Genomic DNA, 19,362 nt, shown 5'->3' on the forward strand with positions numbered 1-19,362 from the left:
GGCACCATAGGGCTTTCACTGACTGTTGTCCACCATCTGAAAATAGTTGAATCATATATTTTGCCAAGTTTTCCAGTTGTGTATGGTGGGAGATTATTCTGGACCTCGCTACTCCCTCATGGCCATATCAATATTGAATAGCTTTAAGTTCTGTTAAGATAAATATGCATGCTAAACTTTCTAGAGTAACTACTAAAAGATTATAGAGTGTACTACTTCCAAACCAATAGACGGAAAACATCAAATAATGAGAAAAAATCTAAATACAAAAGAAGTCAAAGGGGCACAAAATATAGAAAATTGGAATAAGAAAGCCTAAAATGAGATTTTAGAAATTAATCCAAATACACTAAGCAAAACAAAGAGACTAAATTCTCCAGTTAAAGACAAGGTTTTTTTTCTTTAATCCAGCTATAAGCTGTTTACAAAGATTCATCTAAACGGTGAGACAAAAAAAAAGATTGAAAGGGCAGGACTTCCAGCTATGGCCAAGCAAGGATGATGACAAATCATCTTCCTTAAAAAGCAACTGCAAAGCTGAACAAAATTGACAAAAACAACCTTTATGATCTGGAAATCAACCAAAGGTATATAATACACCAAGAAGCTGAGCTTTGAGAATCTGTGGCATTCTGGCCTAGGGCTGCTCCTACCCCTCCCGGCCTGCTTTGGCATGGCAGTTCTGCCAGGGCAAGGAAGCCCATGAAAAGCAGCAGCTTCTCTGCCTAGGTCTGAGGGGGCCTAACTCAGTTTGGAGTGGTGGGAAATGTCCACACCCAGGGGCACTGTCAGTGGAAGTAACTTCTCAGAGGAGGGCCAACAGCTCAGCTCTTTTACATGGAGGTTGTGAATGTGCTTGGGGCAAGCACATTCCTGGCTAACCAGGTAACGGAGAGGCCCCAAGCTATTCGGGCTCTCCTGAACTACTCTGAGGCTGTGCATATAGGAGACTCAAAAGGGTTCACTGGACAGAAAACCCAGGGCAAACCTGAAAATAGCCTGAACATTGAAAGGCCTCCCCTACCCCTACCCACACACAGATCCCTCCGAGGAGTATACATGCCTTACTGGCTCAAACTATTTGAGCAGTTTCTTCCCAATCACTGCTGGCCACTAAGCTAGGCAGATACAAAGGCAGCTCCTAGGAAATTAGTGTTACATTTTTAAATTAGAATTGTTTTTTTTAATTAAGCAGAGACACTAGTGACTGCACACTGAAAGGGAACAGTTTTCACAGATTTAGTCCAGAAAAGTGACATGACAAAGAAACAAGTTACAAAACACAAACACGAACACACACACACACCAAAAACAATGACCTCCAGGGGAAAGGGAATATCACAATCCAGAGGTTCTGGAAAATATTACTTAAAATCTTCAAGTTTCAGGTGGAGAGCCAAGATGGCGGCGTGAGTAGAGCAGCGGAAATCTCCTCCCAAAACCATATATATTTTTGAAAATACAACAAATACAACGAATCCTAAAAGAGAGACCAGAAGACACAGGACAACAGCCAGACCACATCCACACCTGAGAGAACCCAGCGCCTAGCGAAGGGGGTAAGATACAAGCCGTGGCCCCGCGGGAGCCGAGCGCCCCTCCCCCCAGCTCCCGGCGGGAGGAGAGGAGTCAGAGCGGGAGGGAGACGGAGCCCAGGGCTGCCGAACACCCAGCCCCAGCCATCCGCACCGGAGCGCAGACACAGTGCATGCGTGGGGTGCTGGAAACTAGGGAAACAGGACAGTAAGACCTGTGAGTGGGTCCCCGCAGACGGCGCCCCGGGGACAAAGAAAAGCAAGTGCTTTTTGAAAGTCTTAGAGGGACAGAGACCCCACAGCTGGACGGAAGTGCCCTGGGACACTTAGCCCAGCAGCTGGGAATCCTGGGGAACTCCGGGCGCCCGAATCCCTGCAGCACAGCTCGGAGGCCCCTCTCTGCAATAAACAGCCTACCGGCTGTTTCCCCTCAGACGCGGCTCCGCCATATTGGAGAAGCAGCCTGAGGCAGGCCACGCCCACAGCAACTGCAGAGCTAAATAAACTCCACAGCGGCCAGGCAAGATCAGAAGCCCTGTCTGCACGCAGCTGCCCAGCACAAGCCGCTAGAGGCCGCTGTTCTCCCAGGAGAGGAAGGCCACAAACTGGCAAGAAGGGACTTTCCCTTACCCAACACACGCGCCAGCTCCCCACAAATATATCTATCGCCATGAAAAGACAGAAGAAACTGATACAGACCAAGATCACAGAGGCAAACCCTGAGAAGGAGATAGACCTAACCAGTCTTCCTGAAAAAGAATTAAAAGTAAAGCTCATAACCATGCTGATGGAGCTGCAGAGAAATATGCAAGAGCTAAGGGATGATGTCCAGAAGGACATTACAGAAATGAAACAATCTCTGGAAGGACTTCAAAACAGAATGGATCAGATGCAAGAGGCCATTGATGGAATAGAAACCAGAGAACAGGAACGCATAGAAGCTGACGCAGAGAGAGATAAAGGGATCTCCAGGAATGAAACAGTATTAAGAGAACTGTGTGACCAATCCAAAAGGAACAATATCCACGTTATAGGGGTACCAGAAGAAGAAGAGAGAGAAAGGGAGAGAAAGTGTCTCTGAAGAAATAATTGCTGAAAACTTCCCCAAACTGGGGGAGGAAATAATCAATGAGACCATAGAAGTGTACAGAACTCAAAACAGAAAGGACCCAAGGAAGACAACATCAAGACACATAATAATTAAAATGGCAAAGATCAAGGACAAGGACAGAGTTGTAAAGGCAGCTAGAGAGAGGAAAAAGGTCACCTACAAAGGAAAACCCACCTGGCTATCATCAGACTTCTCAACAGAAACCTTACAGGCCAGAAGAGAATGGCATGATATATTTAATGCAATGAAACAGAAGGGCCTTGAACCAAGAATACTATACCCAGCACGAATATCATTTAAATATGAAGGAGGGATTAAACAATTCCCAGACAAGCAGAAGTTGAGGGAATCTGCCTCCCACAAACCACCTCTACAGGGTATGTTAGAGGGACTGCTCTAGATGGGAGCACTCCTAAGACTAAACAGATGTCACCAGAGAAAATAAAATCACAGCAAAGAAAGCAGACCAACCAAATACCAACTAAAGGCGACAAATAAAATCAACTACCCACAAGAGCAGTTAAAGGAAACACAAAAGAGCACAGAATTAAACAACCAACACATAAAGAATGGAGGAGGAGGAATAAGAAGGGAGAAAAATAAAGAATGACCAGACAGTGTTTAAAATAGCTCAATAAGCAAGTTAAGTTAGACAGTAAGATACTAAAGAAGCTAACCTTGAACCTTTGGCAACCACAAATCTAAAGCCTGCAATGGCAATAAGTACGTATCTTTCAGTAATCACCCTAAATGTAAATGGACTGAATGCACCAATCAAAAGACACACAATAATAGAATGGATAAAAAAGCAAGACCCACCTCTATGCTGCTTACAAGAGACTCACCTCAAATCCAAAGAATATAGGAACAAAGAAAGACTGAAGGAACAAAACAGCAGCAGAATCATAGAACCTAAGAATGGACTAACAGTTACCAAAGGGAAAGGGACTGGGGAGAAAGGCAGGGAAGGGAGGGATAAGGGTGGGGAAAAAGAAAGGGAGCCTTACGATTAGCATGTATAATGTGGGGGGGCACGGGGAGGGCTGTGCAACACAGCAGACAAGTAGTGAGTTTACAGCATCTTACTATGCTGATGGACAGTGACTGTAATGGGGTGTGGGGGGGGACTTGGTGAAGGGGGAACCCTAGTAAACATAATATTCTTCATGTAATTGTAGATTAATGACAACAAGATTAATTAATTAATTGATTTTTTTAAAAATGTTCAAGTTTCAACAAAAAATTACGGGACATGCAAAAAACAAAAAACCCAGCAGAGTGTGACTCACATTCAGGAAAACAGTCAACAGAAACTGTTTCTGAGTGTTCCCATGTTTTGCAACTAGCAGATGAAGACCTCAAAGTAACTATAAATATGTTGAAAGTAGTAAAGGAAGCCATTGTTCAACAAGCTAAAGGGAAGTATGATAACAACAAATCCAAAGATTCTCAATAAGGACACAGAAATTATGAAAAAATAACTAATGGAAATCATGGCATAGAAAAGTACAGTAGCTGAAACTAAAGCTTCTCTAGAGGTATTCAAGAGCAGGTTCAAGATGTCAGAAGAAAGCATTAGTGAACTTGAAAAGAGATCAATATAAATTATCCAATCTGAAGAAAAGAGAGAAAAAGTATTGAGACTCAGAGAGCTGTGGGACATCAAGCATACTAAAATACATATACTAAGAGGCTTTGAGGAAGAGGGAGGAGGAAGAATACTTGAAAAAATGATGGCAGAAATATCCAAAATGTTATGAGAAACATTAATCAGATCCAAGAAGTCCAATTAACCCTATGTAAGATAAAGCAAAGAGAGCTAGTCATAAACACTTCGTAGTCAAACTGTTAAAAAGCAAAGACAGACAATTCTGAAAGCAATAGAAGAAAAACGGCCCATGTAGAAGGGAACTACAATAAAACTAACAGGAACTTCTCACCAGAAACAATGGAGGACAAAAGACAGTGGAATGGCATAATCAAAGAGCAGAAAGAAAGAAACATACTATCAATCAAAACTTCTATATCTAGCAAACCTGTACTTTTAAAATTGAAGGTTAAAAAATGACATTCCCAGATAAACAAAGATGAAGAGAATTAATTGCTAGTCATATTCCTTTACAAGAAATACTAACAGAAGTCCTTCAGGCTGACGCCATTTAGTAATGTTACTTCACAGGAAGAAATGAAGAGCCACAAAAATGATTAATATGTGGGTTAATATGTAAGTCTCTCAGTATATTTTTCCTCATTTCTTCTCTTACCTTCTCTAAAAGACATAAGGTTGTATAAAGCAATAGCTATAACACTTTACTGTTGGGTTTATAACGTATGTGAATGCAGTATGTCTGATACTAATAGCACAAAAGAGGAGGGAAGAAATGGAGCCATATTAGAGCAAAGTCATTACATTTTGCCAAAATTAAGTGAGTATTAATATGAAGTAGATTGTGATTAGTTAAGATGCGTATTATAATGTAACTGTTATTCAAAAGATATATAGTTAAAATATCAACTATAAAACAAATGGCACACTAAAAATATTTAACAGAAGGGAAGGCAGTCAAGGAAGAAAAGAAGAACAAAAAAGACAGGAGATATATAAAAAAGATACATAGAAATAGCAAAATGGCAAGTGTAAATCCAACTGTATCGATCACTAAATTAAATGTGTGTGATCTAAACACCCCAATCAAAAATTAGAGATTCCAAAAAAGCAATATTCAGCTGTATATTGTTTATAAGAGACAAATCTTAGATTCAAAGACACAAATAGATTAAAAGTAAAAGGAAAGAAAAAGATATATTGTGGAAACAGTGACCATAAGAGAGCTGCAGTGGCTATATTAATATCAGATAAAATAGACTTTAAGATTAAGGCTCTTATTTGAAAAAAAGGGACATTTTGTAATGATAAAAGGGAGGAAGATATAGCAATTATAACATATGTACATCTATCAATGCAGCCCCAAAATACATGAACCAAAAACTGACAGAATTGAAAGAAGAGAAAACTGAACTATGATAGTTGGAGTTTTTAATACCCCACTTTCAATAATTGATAAAAATAGAAAAAAGATCAGCAAGGATACAGAAAACTTAAACAACACTTTCAACAAATTCGACCTAGCTGAAATCCATAGAATATTCACTCTTTTCAAATACATTTGGAACTTTCTCCAGGATAGATCATACCCTAGGCCATTCAACAAGCTTAAATACATCTAAAATGACTGAAATAATACAAAATATCTCTGACCACAACAGAATTAAATCAGAAATCAAAAAAAGAAAGAAATCTAGGAATTCAAAAATATTTGGAAATTGAACAACAAACTTCTAAAAAAAACCCACAGGTCAAAGAAAAAAACTACAAGGGAAATTAGAAAATACTTTGGACAGAATGAAAATGGCCATAAATGAATGTGTGGATAAACAAGACGTGGTCTATCCATACAGAATATTATTCAGTAATAAAAATGAATGAAGTACTGATGTATGCTACAACACAGATGGATTTTGAAAATATTATGCTAGCATAAAAAGTCAGACACAAAGGGCCACATATTGTATGGTTCCATTTCTGTGAAATATCAGAAACAGGCAAATCCACAGAGACAGAAAGCAGATTAGCAGTTGCCAGGGGCTGGGGTGGGAGGATGTTGGGGAAAATGGGTCCAGGGTTTTCCAGGTGGTGATAAAATGTTCTGGAATTAGATCATGGTGATAGCTGCACACCTTTGTGAATATAATGAAAACCAAAACTTTGTACATTTTAAAGGGTGGATTTCATGGTATATGAATTATACCTCAATACAAAATGAATTTTAAGTTTGAAAGGAAAAGTATTGAACAAGGTATACCAGGCAAATATTAACCAAAAGAAAGTTATAGCTGCTATTTACTACCAAAGTTAAGTATAAGGCAAAAGTATGCCACTACATTCTGATCAAATATTCAACTTACCTGAAATATACAGCAATTCTAACTCATCGGCACTTAACCTAACTTAAAAACACATAAAGCATTCATGGAAAGAACTACAAAGATAAAATGAGAAAAAGCAATCAGGCCTCTCCTCAGGGCATCATGAGAGGCAGACTTGGTTGGCTCCCTGGTGAGAGGGGCACTATTGAACCCTCCGTGGGGCATGGGAGGGGTTATGGAGATGAGGTCTAATAGTTACCAAGAAGGGCCAGGTAGGGTTGAAAAATACTGAAAACTCTCTTAGCAGCAAAACTCTGATCCTGTCACTGTGCTGCCTACAGCCCTCCGGGAAAGTGCACCTCACAGGCTGATCTCCAGCCACTCCTCACAACTACCCTCAATCAACCAAAGCAGGTTATTTGTTATTTCCCAAACACTCCGTGCTTCGTGTCTTGCCCTCCTGAGGAGACAGGGATGGAGACAGGGGTGCCTGGACAAAGCTGGGGTTGAGTGGGGAACTGAGAGCTGGCAGGAACTCAGCTTAGAGTCCTGACAGGGGCAGGTCCTGGTTTGGCCCTTTCGTCTCCTAAACAGGCCTGCTTCTCTCCTAGGGTTAGGGTGGCGCATCCTTAACTCCCTCATGCTTTCCCCCATTCAGTCCACCATGAATGGAAATAGGACTCTATCCTTCCGGCCCTACCTCAGCTGCCTCCGCACAGCTCTCCACATCTCTTGCCTTGCCCCCCACGTGGCCCCCAGATGTGTGCCCCTACCACCAGCCCTGCCCCACTTCCTGGTCGTCTCTCACACTGAACCCCAGAGGTGTCTTTGCAGAGCCCAGACCCCAAGCACACCTCCCATGTCTGCACAGAGGCAGGCAGGAGGGTAAAGCCCAAGGCTGTGCGGTCTCGGCATAGGGAGGTTATTTGTCCTCCCTATGCCTCAGTTTCCCCTCAGGTAAAGTGGGGACAACGGTATGGAGAGTAGCTACCTCATTAAAGTTAATGCCTGTGAAGCTCTCCAAACAGGGACTGGCACACAGTAAGCACTCAATAGTTGCACTGAGCTGACTCTCTGGATCAGCTATGAAGCTAGGGGTCCACATTTGCAGAGGGAAGGGTGAGGTACAAGTCTCTTCATCTACCTCCTTGCCCCTTCAGGCGCCTCAAACTCATGTTTGATGTTCAAAACCAATCTTCATTCTCTCCCCCAAACACACCCCTGTCGAACCCTGCTTGGCGAATGGTTCCACAGTGCACCCAGAAACACAGGGGCTGCCCCAGGGCCCCTCTCCTTCATTCCCCACCACTGGCTCCTGAAGGGCTCCCAGGATCACCCCCCACCCCCAGGGTGGCCCCAGAACAAGGAGGACAGCTGCTTCTAGATTCTGGGCTGCTTCCTGACACCAGGCAAGGCCAGGCCACTGGACCCTGTGCCCCACTCACAGCCCCCAAGTTTTGCAGTCGCCTGACCTCAGCACCTGCAACCCCTCCAGGGGCTTTCTGTTACTCAGACACTAAGGCCCAACTCCTCCCCCCGAGGCCCTGGCCTCAGCGCCTGAGCACCGGGCGCTCCCTCTCCATCTAGCCCAGCGCTCCATTCCAGAAACCAGCCCTTCCTCTCTCCCAGCCACGCAGCCCATGGCAGGTGATGGTGACCCAAGGCTTTCCTCTCACGAACTGCCCCCTCCGATGAGAAGGACTCCGAGGGATGAAGGAAGGGGGCTGCCCCTGCCTGACCTGGGGGCCCCCCTCTTTCCCCAATCCTGGGTGGGCAGGGAAGGACCACTCCCCGACGTGAGAGCGTCCCGAGGGCAGGATTTTGAGGGTGGGTGGAGAGTAATGGTTTTGAGCAGCAGCCTCAGGGGCTGAAGGAACAAGGGTGGCTGATGGACGTGGAAAGATGTGACCATGGCGCTACCTGCTGGCCAGAGGCCAAATTACACCCTCGGGGGATGGGGCAACTGCAGCAATGATCTCAAGCAGTGCAATTCCTTCTGGGAGGCTGGCTCTGGCGCTCCTGAGCAGCCAGCACTCTTCTTTCCCCACCAAGATCACTCCTGTCACCCAAGTAAGCCCACCCCCTCTTACTATAGGGCCTCTTCCATGAGAGCAGTCACCCTTTTCTGGGGGGGCCCAGTGCCTGACAGAGTAGAGGGCCAATCAATATTTGATGTAGAAAACAAGAAGGTGCCATCGTGGGAGTCCAGTGTGAAGACCTCTGAGGAGGCAGAACAGGAGATGGCGAGACCCCAAGTGCAGGGCTCATGGAAGGCAGGACAGGTCTTTGGAGGTGAGGCCAAGCTGTTGAGGTCTGGCCATGGCACTAGCTGCCTGAGGTCCCCTGGACTGGGGTCAGAGAAAGGGGAGCAGGCATGATAGGACTGGAGTGTGCAACCCCAAAGCCTTGAGCAAATTATGGCCTAGAAGTGGCTGTGGGCAGGGAGGGGGACGCTGCTGTGGGCTCCGGGCGCCATGCAGGCTGTGCGAGGGGCAAGGTGGGGCAGGATGCTGGGAGGCTGGGACGAGAAGAGAAACACAGGAGGCCCTGTGGGCCTGGGGACCCGTGGGCAGGCGTGCCCGCCGCAGGCTTTACCTACCCCCAGCCATCTGGAAGCACAGTGTGGCTGAGCGCTCTCCTCAGTGGAAGCCGGGCCCCTGCCTCCAACCCCAAACCCTGCTCCAGCCTCCACCTCTGAGGCCCAGGCCAGCCCTGCTTTGGGTCCCAAAGGTCGATAAGGAGAAGGGTCTTCTCCATCGCACTCTGCAACGGGGGCCGGCAGGGAGCAGCCAGGGCAGGGCGCACAGGGGGAAGGAAGGGCGGCCAGCTCACCTACAACTCTGGTGCTGCCCCCTCTGCTCTGGCTGGGGCTGAGGAGTGGCCCTAGAGGTCTTCCCCTGATGGGCACAGGAGAAAGGCCTGGAGGGGCCAGGAGAGGCTTGGGGTTCAGCAAGACAGGGCTCTGAAGCCATGGCCTATCCAGAATGGGGGTGTCAGGGGCAGGGGCCACTCAGACAAGAGGACCAGCCGTGCTTTTCATACCAGAACCCATAACCAAAGTCACAGAAGGGTTGCCTGGGGCCTGGAGCTCATGGGTCCCAAAGCCGCAGCACAGCACAAGGGGTCGAGGCCCCAGTGGTGCCCTCTCCTGGCCCAGGGGCTGCTCCTCCACCTCCCAACACTGGAGCTCCCTAGCCTTCCCCACAAGAAGGTGTGCACTGGAGGCGCACTCTGCCCTGGATTGGGGGGTGGGGGAAACATGCACTGCCTGTAAGCCCAGCCCTGGGCGCCTGGAGAAGGCACTATTCAAGCCCCCACCTGGCCTTCTGACACCCCCCAGCATGCCACATGAAGCTAGCCTCTAGGGTGGCAGAGCAGGCCAGCAGGGCTGCCTCTTGCCAGCACTTTGCAGGGGTAGGAAGTTCTTGGACAACTGGGAGCTTGTCTGCCACGGCTGACAGGAGCAGAGGTGCAGAGGTTTGAGTGGCGCTGGAGCAGGCCAAGTGCTGGGGCTCCCGTGGCAGTGGGCCCACCTCCTTCGTCTCCTTCCCGCAGGAGACATCCATTCCCTCCACGCTCACCCCCCATCCCTGTGCCTTACCCCTCCCTCAAGCTCACCACTGGCCCATTGCTCTGTCTGTCTTTATTGATTTGGGGAAAACAGGAGTGGGCCCGGAGGGCCATGACAAGCAGGACCATCCAGTCAGCGGAGCACAGAACGGCGTGCAGGAAGACAGCCCCTGGAAGCATCCTAGGCTGCTAGAGGCGCTGTGGAGGCAGCAGGGCAGAGGGGCCTCTGTGGACTTGCCCCATTGACCCCCGCGTGAGGGCAGAGGCTGAGCTGAGAGGGAGGATGCGCCCCCTCTTGCCTCAGCACCGTGCACTACAGTCACACATTTCAAACTTTCCAGTGGACACCAGACAGGGTGGGGGAGTTAGGGGACTGAAAGAGTCCAGGGGAAGGGAACATGGGGGTCAATGCACTTGGCCTCAGCAACCGCCTGGGGTTGTGGCAGGGAGAGAAGCACAGGGAAGAGGCAGTCAGGCGGTGCCCTGGCCTGTGCTGGGCCCCCTGCTCCCAGTCAAGGCTCTGAGTGGCAGTGGCCACTGGCCACTCTCTCCTGTCCATGTCTCCTGGGACCCTGGCTCCTCCCCTCCACCTGCACCCTCTGCTCTGTGGGGCCCACCACCCTCTGGGCTCACTGAGGAGCCAGATGCCAGGAGACCAGGGCCAACTGCCACAGACCTGGGCGTCACCACTTGGGGTGGCTATGGTGAGCCATTCTCCGCTCTGAGGCCTCCTCACCCTCTGGGCTCTGCCCCAGCTTGCGGATGTGACGCAGGAAAGAGGTGGCATTAAATGCTCGCTGCAGGGAGAGGGGGTGTCAGGCCTGCCCCAGCTCCCACCCCAGGACTTCAGGGACCACAGAGGCCACTGGTGGTCCAAGCCATCCCCCTGAAGTGGGGAATAGGTTAGGCAGTGGTGGGGTAGGGTTGGGGTGCCACCTTGAATGAGGTCCACAGACTCCTCCCCACACTGACCTTCCAGTGGGTCCGGGCAAAATTCTTCTGAATCTGCTCGCTGACTGAACCCAGGATGTCCTTGTCAAAGGCTGCATCCCCAGAGATCCTACAGGGGGGCTGAGGCTCAGTGGAGGGTGCGCTCCCTTTGGGGCCAGCGGAGTTTGGCACAGTTCCAACTCACCAGAGATGCTGTAAGGCCTGCTGGCAGGTGAACCGCTTCTGGGGGTCTCGCTCCAGAAGGTGCCGGATGAAATCTTTGGCTGCAGCAGGGAGGCCGGTCAGACCATCCCGCCCCACCTGCCCCGGCCACTCTTCCCTCCCTGAGCTCAGGCCGGCCCCAAGCTCACCTGATTCTGAGATGTCATCCCAAAAGGGTGAGTCAAACTCGTAGCTGGCCCTCAGGATCTGGCTGAAGAGTTCGGGGTCGCTCTCATCGTAGAAAGGGGGATACCCACACAGCCTGGCACCCACAGACGAATCATCCAGAGCTGTCCAACCCTCCCCAACCCAGCAGGGGGCAGGCAAGCAGAAGAGCCTTCCCAGTGGCCACTCACAGGATGTAGGAGATGACACCCAGGGCCCACACATCCACGGCCTTCCCGTAGGGTTTCTGCTCCAAGAGCTCTGGGGCTGGGGGCCAGAGACAGACGGACGCACAACCGTGCACACACACACCATGCCTTCAGTGCTGCCAGGAGTGGCCCACCACCTGCCCTACCCTTGGCACTGTGGCTCCCACAGGGTCCACCAGGCCCCCTGCCCGCCAGCAAGCCTCAGGGCAACCCCTTCACTTACCCACATATCCTGGTGTCCCACAGGCAGTGCCTAGCATGTTGCCAGCCTGGATTTTGGAGAGGCCAAAGTCAGAGACCATGATTTTGGAGTCCTCAAAGGGTGTGGCATAGAGAAGGTTTTCAGGCTGCGACATGAGCACCAGAGAAAAATGCCAGGTCAATCCCCAGACCGTTGATGCACAGGGATGCTGGCAACACCTGGGGGACAGGAGGGCAGGCACCTTGAGGTCACGGTGCACGATGCCCAGGCTGTGCAGGTAGGAGACAGCGCCAAGGACTTGGCCCACCAGATGGCTGGCATCCTTCTCTGTGTAGGACCCGCGCTCCATGATGCGGTCAAACAGCTCGCCCCCAGTTACCCTGGGGGAAGTGGGGGCGCAGCTGACCCAGGCCCCTCAGCCCCCACTTACCAGCCAGCCCACAGTCCCCAGCCTGCCCCTGCCCTCCTCACAGCTCCATGGCCAGGTAGAGGTGGGACGGGCTCTCGTGAACGTCCTCCAGAGCCACAATGTTGGGGTGGCTGACTCTGCAAAGGCGAGAAGAAACCCTCATGGACTGCCACAGCCCTCCCTGGGCCTCTCAGGGCAGAGGGTACTCTGTCCCAGGCCACAGAGAAGCGCTCCTCCGTCTCCTCTTCCTCCTGCCTCTGCCCACTTCCCCACCACAGGCTGCCCTGTGGGGAACAGCAAGGCAGAACCCCAGGCCTTCCTGGGAACACGGCAGACATAGGGACTCCACCCCAGGACCTGCGACCCCAGGCTCGGAGGAGCTGGCTGCCTGGCCAGGGCCAGGTGTACCTCCGGAGCACTGCAATCTCGTTCTCCACCAGGGCCTCCTTGCCTCCAAGGGCCTTCTTGGGGATGCACTTGAGGGCAACAAGGCGCGAGGAGCCCCGCTCCTGGGCTAGCACCACCTCAGAGAAGGCGCCCCTGCCACAGAGGTGGGGCAGTGCAAGAAGGGAGGGAGCAAGGTGCAAAGGAGGAGGAGGGGAGGGAGAGGGCGAGAGAGCAGAGGTGTGGGGGAGAGTCCCTCTGGTCAAAGGAGATAGCAGGTCCTCCCAGTCCCACACCACACATCCCCCCACACACACATACATTCACTGACACGTATTCATTGACACAGGCTCACACACACTCACGAGCCAAGCTTCTCCCGGATCTCATAGACGCTGCTGATGTCCTCGGTCTGTTTCTTGAGCAGCAGCATGTCTGGGGGGCGGCGGAGAGATGGAGGGAAGCGCCAGGGCCAGGGGCAGCCCCACTGCCCACCCCAGGCGGGGCACTGCCTCAGCCAGCTACATGACAGCCCCACTCAAGAACACAGGCCCCACTCCCCCACCTGGGTACACCCCTCCCCTCCCCCACTGCCCAGCTCCGCGCTCCCAGGTGGGCGCCTCCCCGTGGGGCCACCGCAGACACTCCTCCCCCTGTCAGAGAGGCACCGCCGGCCACGCGATCCCGCAACCCCTGCCCTGGCGCCCCGACGGAGATCAGCATCCAGACACCCGCTCCCTGCATGCACACGACCCCGTCAGCGGCTATAGGCCGCCTTCCAGAAGGCTCCTGGCACCGCGCCCCCGCCCTCAGCCCGGCCCACCCCACCCACAGCGCCCAGAAGTGCCCCCGCCCCTGCCCCCAGGCCTAGACCTGCCACTGAGGGATCAGCGTTCCCAGGCACGCGCCACCCGGGCCACCACTCCTCCCGGGATGCACCTGCGACCCCCGCGCACAGCCGCCTGCCACAGCCACGGCCACCCACGCGGCAGCCCCAGCGCAGCCCAGCCCCCGGCGCCTCAGGGCGGGAGGGACTCGGCGGCCTGGGCCTGCCGCGTCCCGAGCTGCGTGGGCTGCGCCGGGCGTGACAGGTGTGTACGGGGCCGCGCGGGAGTTGCGGCTGTCGCGGCCCGGGACCCCGCACGCCCCCGCCGAAGCGCGCGTGCGCGCCCCAGAGCGTCGGGTGCGGACCTGGAGCCTAAGCTGCAGCGTCGCCCGGCGCAGGGGCCGTAGCTCGGAGCCCCGCTCGCGCCCCACCGGCCCCGCCCCCTCTGCGCGCGCCCCTGCTGGCCGCTGGCGGCCCAGCTCGCGGGGGCCTAGCCGGCCTCAGGCGCTGCAGGTATCCTTGTAAGGCAATAAGCCGGCACTGGTCGCTACCGCGGCCTCCCTGGTCATTCAGGCCGGCCCCCGCAGGCTCCAGCGCCCTGACCGCCTGGCTGGGCCAGCCTCAGGGCCTTTGCATCGCCAGTGTCCTCTGCCGGAAGTGTCTTCACCCACATGCAGATATGGCTCTCCACGTGCCTTTGGGTTTCTAATGTCTTCTCCCCAGACGGCCTCCTTCTCTAGCCCCACCCCTGCCACTACAGCCCTCAGCCTCCTCACCGGGCTCCTTCTTCCCTCTGACCGTCCTACCCCCAGTCTCTCTGAGCAGCCAGGCCATTCCGTTTACTGAGACCATGTCCCTCCTGGGCTCCAAACCCTCCCACAGTTCTTCGTGTCACTCCAAGTCAAAGCATGAGGCCTTACAGCGGCCTACGGGCTCTGCATGATCGGCACCGCCCTCCCTATTGCTGCTCTGGTCTTTCTCTACCCACTCTCCCCTGGCTCCGGCAGCTCCAGGCAGCTCCCGCCCCAGTGCCTGCCCCTCACTGCCTCTCCTCCTGGAATGCTCTTTATGCAGATACCTGCTTGGTTGGCTTCCTCACCCTACCACGTCTCAGCTCCACAGTCACCTCCTCAAAAGGGCCTCCCCCCACCGTGGTCTCTAGGATGTCAGCCCACAGCCCGCCCCATCTCCAGAATGTCCATCACTGCAAACCCACCTTCTCTGCCTTGTCTCATTGGCCAGAAGGGTCTCTGCTGACCAGCTCAGGAGAGCTGCTCAGGGAATAAGCCTCGCGTGACTGAATTCAATCCTTTGGCAGTTAGTGGGTTCCTCCCATCTAGTCCCATCCCAGCTCTGATGCCCTGTCTCAGGGGGTCCAGGCCCCACCATGGGTGTCCTGGCTGTTGATAAATGCATGTCTACACAGGCCAGTGCTACAGGGTCTCCATGGAGTCACAGGGTCCAGGAGTGGCCCACTGAATCTGTCTTCACGGGTGTCTGTAGGCCCCTGGCATGACATAACGTTTTTAAAAGGATCCATGGGGCAAGCAGAGTTTTAAAAATCACCCCTCCAAACCTCATCTCCCACATGTACCCTGTCTAGTTCACTCAAGAAGGCTTCAGGGTCCCTAGCACTCAGCAGTTTGGGCCCCATCACAGCTGCTCAGCTCTGTGAATAGAGTTCCTAGGCCTCACATCTGAAAGAGAAAGCACAAAATAGAAGTGGAACTGATGGTGAGCCCTCTGTCATGCTGGCAATAAGTGCTATCCATCTACAGACATGTGGACTCATGGACACGAACTGGAGCCCCACCTTACTTGTGTGTTTTGTAACCATCTAATCGCTGCTGTGGCTTTAGTCAAGCCCAGAGGAACATTATCAGAGCCCTGTGCTCACGGGTGATGACAAGAAATGTAATTTATATACATTTGTGTTTCAGAGAAATACAATGCATGAGTAGTGAAAGACTGCCCACATGGAGAAAGATGCCATCTCTCTGGAGGTGAAAGAGAAAACAGACCTCTCTGAGGGGCAGCAGATGAAAAGTGGGGGCAGGAAGAAAAGGACCCACTTCCAAAGCGAGCCTGGGAAAAAAGAGCCAGCATGAGGAACTGGACATGGACACAGGTGTCAACTCACTGGGTGATTGCAATGCCACTGGCCCACGTAAAAAATGATACCATGATTTTTGTTTTAAATCAGCATTTACAATACACCAGAAATTACACCCTTCGAAAGTGTAAACTCTGTTGAAATTTTGTACATTTCAACTTCAAAATGTACGAGTGTCTGTGTGTACCTTATAGAATATATGTATCTATATTAAAGTAAACATGAATTCACGCTGGTGTCTCCAAATCTGATACATCAACACATGGAGCATTCTAGTACCTCCCCTTGCTTTCAGGAGATCTCTTGCAGAAGAATTAATTCAAAGTGGATCATAGCAGAAGAACAAATGAGGCCCAAAGTCAGTAGAAAGAGGGACATAATAAGGATCAAAGAAGAAATAAATAAAATTGAGAAGAATAGAACAATAGAAAAAAATTAATGAAACCAAGAGCTAATAAATAAAATAGATAAATGCCTAGCCAGACTTATTAAGTAAAAAAGAGAATCTACAGACATAAACAGAATCACAAATGAGAAACAAAAATCACTGCAGACACCACAGAAATGCAACGAATTATGAGAGAATACTATGAAAAATTATATGGTAAAAAACTGGATAACCTAGAAGAAATGGACAACTTTCCAAGGCTGACCAAGGAAGAAAGAGAAAATCTAAACAGACCAATTACCAGCAACGAAATTGAATTGGTAATCAAAAAACTACCCAAGAACAAAACTGCTGGGCCAGATGGATTCACCGCTGAATTTTAACAGACATTTAGAGAAGATATAATACCCATTCTCCTTAAAGTTTTCCAAAAAATAGAAGAGGAGGGAATACTTCCAAACTCATTCTATGAAGCCAGCATCACTCTAATACCAAAACCAGGCAAACATACCACAAAAAAAGAAAACTACAGACCAATACCCCTGATGAACATAGATGCAAAAATACTCAACAAAATATTAGCAAACCAAATTCAAAAATACATCAAGAGGATCATACATCACGATCAAATGACATTCATCCTAGGGATGCAAGGATGGTACAACATTCGAAAATCCATCAACATCATCCACCACATCAACAAAAAGAAGGACAAAAATCACATGGTCATCTGCATAGATGCTGAAAAAGCATTTGACAAAATTCAACACCCATTCATGATAAAAACTCTCAACAACATGGGTATAGAGGGCAAGTACCTCAACATAATAAAGGTCATATATGACAAACCCACAGCCAACATCATACCTAACAGTGAAAAGCTGAAAGCTTTTCCTCTAAGATCAGGAACAAGACAAGGATGCCCACTCTCCCTGCTTTTATTCAACATAGTACTGGAGGTCCTAGCCACGGCAATCAGACAACACAAAGAAATAAAAGGCATCCAGATTGGTGAGGAAGAAGTCAAACTGTCATTGTTTGCAGATGACATGATATTGTACATAAAAAACCCTAAAGACTCCACTCCAAAACTACTAGAACTAATATCTGAATTCAGCAAAGTTGCAGGATACAAAATTAATACACAGAAATCTGTTGCATTCCTATACACTAATGATGAACTAGCAGAAAGAAATCAGGAAAACAATTCCATTCACAATTGCATCAAAAAGAATAAAATATCTAGGAATAAACCTAACCAAGGAAGTAAAAGACCTATACTCTGAAAACTACAAGACACTCATGAGAGAAATTAAAGAAGATACCAATAAATGGAAACACATCCTGTGCTCATGTATAGGAAGAATTAATATCGTCAAAATGGCCATCCTGCCTAAAGCAATCTACAGATTCAATGCAATTCCTATCAAAATACCAGCAGCATTCTTCAATGAACTAGAGAAAATCATTCTAAAATTCATATGGAACCACAAAAGACCCTGAATAACCAAAGCAATCCTGAGAAGGAAGAATAAAGCTGGGGGGATTACACTCCCCAACTTCAAGCTCTACTACAAAGCCACAGTAATCTAGACCATTTGGTACTGGCACAAGAACAGACCCATAGATCAGTGGAACAGAATAGAGAGTTCAGATATTAACCCAAGAATATATGGTCAATTAATATACAGCAAAGGAGCCATGAACATACAATGGGCAAATGACAGCCTCTTCAACAGCAGGTGTTGGCAAAACTGGACAGCTACATGTAAGAGAATGAAACTGGATTACTAACTCCATACACAAAAGTAAACTCAAAATGGATCAAAGCCCTGAATGTAAGTCATGAAACCATTAAACTCTTAGAAGAAAACATAGGCAAAACTCTCTTGAATATGAACATTAGCAACTTTTTCATGAGCATATCTCCCCGGGCAAGGGAAACAAAAGCAAAAATGAACAAGTGGGACTATATCAAACTAAAAAGCTCTGTACAGCAAAGGACGCCATCAGTAGAACAAAAATACATCCTACAGTATGGGAAATATATTCATAAATGACATATCTGATAAGGGGTTGACATCCAAAATATACAAAGAGCTCATGCACCTCAACAAACAAAAAGCAAATAATCCAATTTAAAAATGGGTAGAGGATCTGAACAGATACTTCTCCAAAGAAGAAATTCAGAGGGCCAACAGGCACATGAAAAGATGCTCCACATCACTAATCATCAGAGAAAGGCAAATTAAAACCACAATGAGATATCACCTCACACCAGTAAGGATGGCCACCATCCAAAAGACAAACAACAACACATGCTGGAGAGGATGTGGAGAAAGGGGAACCCTCCTATACTGCTGGTGGGAATGTAAATTAGTTCAACCATTGTGGAAAGCAGTATGGAGGTTCCTCAAAAAACTCAAAATAGAAATACCATTTGAAGGGAGCCAAGATGGCGGCGTGAGTAGAGCAGTGGAAATCTCCTCCCAAAACCACATATATCTATGAAAATATAACAAAGACAACTCTTCCTAGAATAAAGACCAGAGGACACAGGACAACATCCAGACCACATCCGCACCTGAGAGAACCCAGCGCAGCGCGAAGGGGGTAAGATACAAGCCCTGGCCCGGCGGGACCCAAGCGCCCCTCCCCCCAGCTCCCGGCGGGAGAAGAGCAGGCAGAGCGGGAGGGAGACGGAGCCCAGGACTGCCGAACACCCAGCCCCAGCCATCCGGGCCAGAGCGCAGACACAGTGCGTGTGCGGAGCCCTGGATACTAGGGAAATAGGGCAGCAAGAACGGTGAGAGGGTACCAGAGGCCTGGCGCCAGAGGACATAAAAAAAGGGAGTGCCCATTTTTTTTTTCTGTTTTGTTTTGGCGAGTGCTTTTTGGAAGTCTTAAAGGGATAGGGACCCCAATACTAGGAAAATAGGGCAGCAAGACCGGTGAGCAGATGCCTGAGGCTGGCACTGGAGAATAAAGACGAACGAGTGGCCATTTTTTATATATTTTTTTTTTTTTAAATAAAATTTTGTGTGTGTGTGTGGTCGTTTTGTTTTGGCGGGTGCTTTTTGGAAATCTTAAAGGGGCAGGGCGGGACACTTAATCCAGAGGTAGGGAATCCGGGGATCTCAGGGCACCCTAATCCCCTGGGTTGCAGGGAGCAGGGAGGCCCCTTACAGAGATAAATAGCCTCCGGGCCGCTCCCCCTCCAATGCGACTCCACCACTTTGGAGCAGCCGCCCGAGCCAGGCCACGCCCACAGCAACAGCGGAGATAAACTCCATAGCAGCCGGGCAGGAAGCAGAAACCCTGTCTGCGCACATCTGCGCAGCACAAGCCACTAGAGGTCGCTGTTCTCCCAG

At 49.9% G+C, this 19,362-nt stretch overlaps 1 protein-coding gene across 7 annotated transcripts; it reads right to left on the bottom strand.

The window, feature by feature from the left end:
- Positions 1–10,201: 10,201 nt before the first annotated feature.
- Positions 10,202–13,941, bottom strand: PNCK (pregnancy up-regulated nonubiquitous CaM kinase). 7 transcript variants are annotated; one of them, XM_036887202.2, is made up of 12 exons: positions 13,856–13,941; positions 13,030–13,099; positions 12,689–12,820; positions 12,343–12,417; positions 12,113–12,251; positions 11,893–12,016; positions 11,652–11,727; positions 11,445–11,557; positions 11,279–11,357; positions 11,116–11,203; positions 10,820–10,940; positions 10,202–10,574 (listed from the first exon to the last, which is right to left on the bottom strand). In XM_036887202.2, exons 2-11 carry the CDS (start codon positions 13,095–13,097, stop codon positions 10,827–10,829), a joined length of 1,008 nt encoding a protein of 335 aa, XP_036743097.1. In that variant the 5' UTR covers positions 13,098–13,099; positions 13,856–13,941; the 3' UTR covers positions 10,202–10,574; positions 10,820–10,826. The 7 variants fall into 7 exon arrangements, with proteins under 7 accessions (XP_036743097.1, XP_036743096.1, XP_036743098.1 ...); XM_036887201.2 differs by lacking the exon at positions 13,856–13,941 and adding an exon at positions 13,604–13,845; XM_036887203.2 differs by lacking the exon at positions 13,856–13,941 and adding an exon at positions 13,538–13,845 and having other exon boundaries at positions 10,202–10,341.
- Between the last annotated feature and the right edge of the window lie 5,421 nt (positions 13,942–19,362).

The sequence above is a fragment of the Manis pentadactyla genome, chromosome X (genome assembly GCF_030020395.1).
Source record: "Manis pentadactyla isolate mManPen7 chromosome X, mManPen7.hap1, whole genome shotgun sequence".
Taxonomy (NCBI): Eukaryota; Metazoa; Chordata; class Mammalia; order Pholidota; family Manidae; genus Manis; species Manis pentadactyla.